General features: G+C 39.2%; 1 protein-coding gene across 1 annotated transcript; it reads right to left on the bottom strand.

The window, feature by feature from the left end:
• Positions 1–3,436: 3,436 nt before the first annotated feature.
• On the bottom strand, positions 3,437–5,079 carry LOC107611358 (uncharacterized). The gene is made up of 2 exons (XM_016313295.1): positions 4,254–5,079; positions 3,437–4,173 (listed from the first exon to the last, which is right to left on the bottom strand). Exons 1-2 carry the CDS (start codon positions 5,077–5,079, stop codon positions 3,437–3,439), a joined length of 1,563 nt encoding a protein of 520 aa, XP_016168781.1.
• Between the last annotated feature and the right edge of the window lie 2,901 nt (positions 5,080–7,980).

Below are 7,980 nucleotides of genomic sequence, written 5' to 3'. Positions count from 1 at the left end.
GTTGTTTGGAGAATAGGTTTTTGGTAATTTGTCTTTTGGGTTTCTATTGGAGAATATATATATATATATATATATATATATATATATATATATATATATATATATATATATATATATATATATATATATATATATATATATATATACGTTTATGCTCGGACCGGTTATCTTCGCAAACCGGGTCTTGAGTTTCGATATTCGTATCTTTGGCACTCTCTTGTTATGTATTCGCGTTAGTTTGTCCTTTATCTATTTCGTCATGTTATCGATCGAAGTGTTGCGCTTTTCAATTTAACGATTTTGTTTTACCCCTTTTTCTTCAAAGGCTCCTAGTTATAAAGATTTCTCACACTACTATATGTACTAAATTTTATTTCTAGAGGTCGTAATACCTCGCCACCTCTGTCTTATGACTAAAGCATAAGGCTCTGTGTGGTAGGGTGTTACATTATGGTATCAGAGCAGTTCATTCCTATAGAGCCTGAGGGACGGACTGACTATGCTTCTGTGCATTCTCTATATGTGTGTTTATGTGCTATTAGAATATCTAACTGATATACCTGGCATAAACGTTCATGAGTATGCATTTGAGACTTTGAAGCACTAGACTTCCGATATTGAGACTGATCAACTTAATATCGATTGTTTGGTGTGTATAGGAACTAGATGGCACCTCGTGGACACGGTCGAGGTTGTGGGAGAGGTCGTACTAGTGCTCAGGGACCGAGGATCAACCCAAATGACCCGGTAAACTTTATGGCGGCATTGGAGAACATGCCTGCTGCGATGCAGGCCACTGTGGCGGCTCTTGGGCAACAGATGAATAATAATGGCAATGGCGGAAGTGGAGATCAGGACCTGATGACACTGGCAATCTTCTTAAAGGTTAATCCACCCAAGTTCAAAGGAACTACCAACCTGACTGAAGCCGATACCTGGTTTCAGGCTCTAGAGCGAGCACTGCAAGCATAGTTGGTACCTGAAGAGCAATGTGTTGAATTTGCTACCTATCTGCTCACTGGGGAAGCATCGCATTGGTGGCAGGGAACCCGACGTCTTCTGCAGCAGGGTGATGACCCTATCACTTGGGATGCCTTCCAGGTGGAACTCTATAAGAAGTACTTTCCAAATTCTGCTAGGACGGCCAAGGAACTGGAGTTATTGCAACAGAAGCAGGGTGCTATGTCCGTGTCTGAGTATACAGACAAGTTTGAGGAGCTATTCAGGTTTTTCCGCATGTGTCAGGGAGCTCCGGGAGACTTTGAGGAATGGAAGTGCATTAAGTATGAAGGAGGGCTCCAGAGTGATATCTTTAGCTTAGTGGGACCAATGGATATCAGAACTTGTTCAGAGTTGGTGAATAAGAGCAGGGTTGCTGAAGACTGTGTGAAGAAGGCAGCTGCAGAGAGAGGCAGCCATAGGGGACCATTCCCACAGAACTGAGGAAAGAGCTTTGCTCCTAGAGGTTCGTCTTTAAAGCAGGGAGGCTCTGCACTACATCAGACTCAGGGTCAGAATAGTTTCAGGAGGCCTAACAACAACAACTCCCAAGGGAAGAGGTTTGGGAAGCAGCCTCAGAACGAGCAAGCTTGTGCTAGGTGCGGGAGTCATCATCCGGGAGCCCCGTGCAAGCCCGGATGGGGCTTGTGCTATTCTTGTGGCAAGGCGGGGCATAAAGCCTCAAACTGTTCGGAGAGGCAGAAGCAAGGTGCAGAGAGAGCACAGCAGGCTGGTCAGGTGTTCACCACCTTAGCTGTGGGTGCCGAGGGATCCGATACACTTATCCGAGGTAACTGTGAAATGGCTGGTCAAATTTTAAATGCGTTATTTGATTCGGGAGCAACACATTCATTCATTGCATTCGAAAAAGCTAGGGACCTAGGATTGAAGATTGTAGTTTTAGGTTATGACCTAAAGGTGTATAATGCCACCCATGAAGCCATGGTAACTAGGCTAGGATGTCCGTAAGTTTCATTTAGGGTCAAGCAACGTGATTTTGTCCATGATTTAATCTGCTTGCCGATGACCGATCTTGATCTTATCTTGGATTTGAACTGGTTATCTAAGAACCATGTTCTGCTCGACTATTTTGCAAAATTGGTGTACTTTATGCCGGAAGATACAGAAGGGCCGATTGTGTTGAATAGTTATTACCAAGGTTCTGAGAACCGAACCGGTCATCAAATCGCTCTAGCTATTGGTTCACTAGTTTATAGATTCAACCGGTTCGACCGTGGTGGAACCCAAAAAACCGTTTTATAATAAAATAAAATATAAAATATAAAAATAAACACATTAAAATATAATTATAGTCTAATGTAAACTTTAAAATATCATTCAAATTAAAAGTACTACAACCAGAATGTAATAATCTCATTCAAATACAAATTCAAAAGTCAAAAAATAAAACAACCAATCAAACATAACATGGCAACATCAAAATGATCCAAGTTTGTCATCAATCATCAAAATCCTCCATAACTTGCTGCAGATTTGCGTCATTGATATCATCACCTTCATTTCCACTACTTGGACCAGAAAAAGCAAGTGGTGCAGCATAAAATGTACTACTACTACAACCACCACCACCTTGATCTAAACCAGCATCAATCTCATCTAACAAAATATAACACATTATCAATAAATTAAAGATCAAAGCTATTGTAATTTATTGTCTGATCAATAAACTATAATACTCACCAAGCAAGTCTTCAATATTACTTGGAAGATCAGGCTCTTTTTCAACCTCTTTCGTCACCCAAAAGTCAACCATATCAATACTTTCAATATCAATTGAATCATATTGCACCTTTTGCTTTCTTTTTTTTCTTTCCGTCCTAACAAATTAAATACAATATATGATAAGCCTAGTATATTAACTACACAAAATCTAATGATATGAAATGAAAGGATGAAATATATATTACCTGGATTTAAGACGTAAATTATATGTAACATACACAATATCACTTAGCCTATCATGCTCCAATCTATTCCTTCTTTTTGTATAAATTTGATCAAAAAGACTCCAATTCCTTTCACACCCTGAAGAAGCAGATGCTTGGCTAAGAATGCGAACTACCATGTTTTGTAAACATGGAGCAGAACCACCAAACAACCTCTACCATTCATCTACAAGTTACAATCCCATAGCTCAAGTATTAGTTATCAAATTAAGGAAACGAAAACATAAAATAAGTAAATAACTAAATAAGTTATTATCAAACAGATATTATTACTAGGTTGAAGTTTTTTTGCAGCTCGAAAAGCTTCAGGACTATCAAAGCTTTCCTTTCGATCTCTATATAAGTGTATTTCTTTCATTGCCTCAACTGAATCTAAATTATTAACCTTGCAATGCAATGTAACAAGATCAAGTAAACCTCGCATGACATCAGGTGCTTCTCTATAATTTTCATAAAAAAGCAAGCAGGATTCAAGAAATAAGCTGCTGCATGAAGATTTTTTTCAAATGTTTGTCCCATCTTGAGTTGATAATCTCTGTGTAAGGTTGATATGCAGCCTTACTATGCTTGAACATTTCTTTGTTTCCATTTTCTGATCTCAACATACCTTCATAAACAATTTCCAATGATGGTTTATCATCGGTATCTACCAATCTTAGAAATTTAATCAACAGACTCACAATTTTGCATGCAGTAAAACAATCATCCCAAAATTTATTGTCTAGCATAATTGCACTCACAGCTCTACCATTAGCACTCCTTCCTAATTTATGTTCGATAAAGTGTGGATCAACAACCAATGCTTGTAAATCCATTTTGCACTCAAAGATACAATGCAATGTGATGAAGACAGTGGCAAAACGAGTTGCACCTGGGCGCACAATCTCCTTCCAATCATTTATTTGTCTTAGCCAGGACAAGAACATCGTATGATTATACACAAACACAGTAATCTTCGAAGCACGTGTTGTAAGGTTAGAAATATGTGGCATGCTGCTTATATCTTTTAGAATAAGATTCAAGCAATGAGCAGCACAAGGTGACCAGTGAATATTTTCAAACTTCTTATTAATAAGCCTACCCGCAGCCACATAATTCGCCGCATTATCAGTCACTACATGAACAATATTATCAGGTCCAATCCATTTAATCACCTCCGAAAACAAGTCACACAAGCTTGAAGCATTTTTTACCACATTTGAAGCATCTACAGATTTCACAAAGCACTACCCTTTCGAACAATAAACTAAAAATTAATCAACATTCTTTGCCTTTGATTTGTCTAACCATCAGCCATGAGAGTACATCCAGTTTCTTTCCAAGCAGACCTATAACTATCAACAACTATTTGACACTCCCTTTTGAGATCGGCTAATAAGTTAACCCTCAGTTTATCATAAGAATGACCTTTATAACCAGGCCCAATGCCAGCAACACCATCCAACATATCTTGAAAAAAGGGTGACATAACCGCATTGAAAGGAATCCTACAATCCAAAAGCCATCTAGCCACTCGCTTATCAACTTCATGAAGCGCCTCTTTGTTTTGAAACACACTTTTCAGACTTGGTTGACTTCCCAGAGTTGTTCTTGATGCAAACATAGGAGGAATAATGGTTTTTGCTTTCTTTTTGGGATCACCTCCAATCACCTGCTTAGTTAGTAACTGACTCGGAGTTTGTTGTTTTTCTTGCGCTATTGCTTCGTCAATTGCATCCTCAATTTCATCACTACCCTCTTCATTGAAACTTACTTTCCTTTTACTAGTTTTACTTTTCTGAATCTCTTTCAATAAACCTTCCATTTGTTTTTCTTCATCATATGAGACCTTAGAACACTTCTTAATGTCTCCACCTATCTTCGCCAAATGCTTTTTCATTCTATTAATTCCCCTACCCCCAAAAGTACTCAGACAAAATAAGCATTGGTAATGCGGTTTTTCATTTATATTTTGTAAAGCAACGTATCTCCAAGCAAGATTAGTTTTCTCCCGAACATTAGAAGTTTGTGATTGACTTTTGTTAGATGCGGAAGGAAGAGAAGGGTCATTCGAAGCATAATTATTTTCAGCATTATTATTCCTACGTAGTTCTTGGTTGATACTTTCATCCATACCTAAACATTACCAGCAATCCAACAATGGTTTTTTTCAATTTCTATATCACAACAGCCCACTCCAACCCAATAATCTCAACTCTCAAGTTCACAACAAACAACATCCAAAATTTTTCAAAATTATTCACAATTATTCAACAAACAACAAAATCCAGTTCAGTAAACAAAGAAAAATTAGTTCAGTAAACAACAATTATTAACCAAAGTTCACTGTTCAGATTAGCAGGATCAGTTGAATCAGTTCACAGTTTCACACTACACAGTTCAAAGAAAAATAAAATAGGGAGACAGAGTTCACAGTAACAGAGTTCACAGTCTCAGAGTTCATCTTGTCACACTTCAGTGACTTCAACAAGTCATCTAAGTTTTAGAGTTCATCTAAAAAAAATTACTTGGAACTCTGGAAGCTCGAAGGCGCCTTCAACAGAACATGTAATAGGGAGAGTGGGACACAGCGACGCCGAGTGACCAAGCAGTGGTGGAGCACCTTCGAAGGAACGACGGCTGCTGCGCGATGGAGGTGGCTGTTCGAAGGAACGACGGCTGCTGTGCGATTAGGTGGCTGTTCGAAGGAACCACGGCGGCGGCACGACGCGGTGGCCGGACGGAGGTGAGGGACGACGAGCTCGATGAGAACCCCTGTCGTGTGAGGGTCAGAGAGGCGTTCTCACCTCTGAAGCTCGACGAGAAGGGGAATTCGGGGAACGAATTAGGGATTTACTCGATTTAGGGATAAGCAAAGCATGAAACGGCAACGTTTTGCTGCCCAGCCAAAAAACCGGCCGAGTCACGGTTCAGTTCACTGACCGGTAACCGGTCGATTCACCAGTTCAATCCCAGTTTTTAAATTCTGTGGTTTTGCTATTTAACCGATTCATTTTTCTGTGCGGTTCACTGATAAACCACTATTTTATGGTTTATCTTGTGCTCAATTGAGTGGTTTTTATCAAGTATTTGCACACTTATTCATACAATTTGCATGATTTTACAATTCCTTCCCAATTTTGTTCTATGGTTGAAAACTTGCTTCCTAAGCCCTTAAATTATGTATTTTAATCCCCCGTTTATACCATTCGATGCCGTGATCTGTGTGTTAAGTGTTTTCAGGCTTTATAAGGTAGGAATGGCTCAAAGGATGGAAAGGAAGCTTGCAAAAATGGAAGGAGCACAAGAAATAAAGAAGATAACCAGCGAGAAGTGACGCGCACACATGGCTCACGCGTGCGCATGATTTGGAGATTCACACAGTGACGTGTGCGCGTACCTGACGCGTATGCATGACACGCAAAAAAATGACCATCGACGCATACACGTGACTGACGCGTACGCGTGACATGCGCCACGTGCAGAAAACGCAGAAGACGCTGGGGGCGATTTTGGGCTGAGTTTAGACCCAGATTTCGGCCCAAAAACACAGACTAGAGCCAGGGGACAAGCCGAGACTCAACAGATATTCTCATTCGAACAGTTTTTAGTTTTAGATTTGAATCTTAGATAGGATATACTACTTCCTCTAGGTTTTCTTCACGTTCACAGTTTTAGAGTTTTATGCTTTTGATTTGGATATTGAGAAGAGTCACTACCTCCGTTGAAGTTTCCATTATTCGAGTTTGTTTTCTTATTCCTTTACTTTTTTAATTGCCCATTAACCCTGTTCAGATATAAGTATGGATATTTTCTATTTTGGGATTTATTAATGCAAAGAACTATTTTTATCTTTAATTAATTTTCAGTTATTATTTTATTTAGTTTACCATGTCTTCTTTTTATCCTCTTTATATGTCTGTGAAGGTTGTATTCATGTCAATGGAGTAGACTCCCAACTTGACTTGGGAGTTGATTAAAAGGAGACCCTTGAGTTGGAATACTCAAGTGTAATTAGAAATTGGAAGTTGTTGGCTGGCTCTCTAGTCACTAACGCTAATCCTTCCATAGGAGAGGATTAGGACTTGTGAATAAGAGTTGGCTTAATTGCTTGACTTTCCTTTATTCGGTAAGAGTTAACTAAGTGAAAACAACAACCTCTTGCTATTACACTTGGAAAAATCCAACAAGGATAGAACTTCCACCGGTCAAGGGTTTTTATTTTGATTATATAAACTCTCTTGATAATTTTCGTTGCTTTAATTTACAATCATTTATTTTTCCATTCTCCCACTCTTAAAATTTCTCAAAAAATTCCTGACTAATAAAATAGCACTTTTTTGTCAACTCGTTGGGAGATGACCTGGGATTCCTACTCCCAGTATTTTTATTCTAAATTTGTGACAATCCTTTTTAAATTGATAAGCGGAATTTTTGTCAGTTAAGAACTGTACTTGCAATGTTGTTCTTATTATAAATTCTTAATTGGCAATTTTCTGCCTCGTCATTCACGGTTCAACCGGTTCGACTGGCCGATCCGAACTGGTTTTCAGAACCTTGGTTATTACTTGAAATCTATGATGGTGAATTGTTCTGGGACCGAATGTCAGCGTATTTTGTTGTTAACTGTGGGTGTTTCGGGTGATGATCAGAGCTTGGAGTAAATTCTGGTTGTGTGTGAGTTTTCGGAGGTGTTTCCCAACGATATCGATGAATTTCCACCTAACCGAGAGGTTGAGTTTGCTATTGAGTTGGTGCCTGGGGCCGGACCAATCTTGAGTGCTCCTTATAGGATGTCACCGTTGGAAATGACCGAACTAAAGTCTCAGTTAGTGGATCTGTTGGGTAAGAACTTCATCCGACCAAGTGTTTCTCTGTGGGCCGCACCAGTGTTACTAGTAAAGAAGAAAGACGGGAGTATGCGGCTCTGTGTGGATTACAGACAGTTGAAAAAGGTCACAATAAAGAATAAGTACCCACTGCCGATGATTAACGATCTCATGAATCAGTTACAAGGAGTTGGGGTTTTCTCCAA

The sequence above is a fragment of the Arachis ipaensis genome, chromosome B8 (assembly GCF_059453495.1).
Source record: "Arachis ipaensis isolate K30076 ecotype BB chromosome B8, ASM5945349v1, whole genome shotgun sequence".
NCBI lineage: Eukaryota > Viridiplantae > Streptophyta > Magnoliopsida > Fabales > Fabaceae > Arachis > Arachis ipaensis.
This window is presented reverse-complemented; position numbering and strand designations above follow the sequence as displayed.

Bases quoted from the DNA above. Each gene is read 5' to 3' on its own strand.
- LOC107611358 (XM_016313295.1), bottom strand. From the start codon at position 5,079: ATGGATGAAAGTATCAACCAAGAACTACGTAGGAATAATAATGCTGAA. The intron at 4,174-4,253 runs GTTAGACAAATC...TGAAATCTGTAG, and splicing joins ATGTACTCTCATGGCTGATG to ATGCTTCAAATGTGGTAAAA.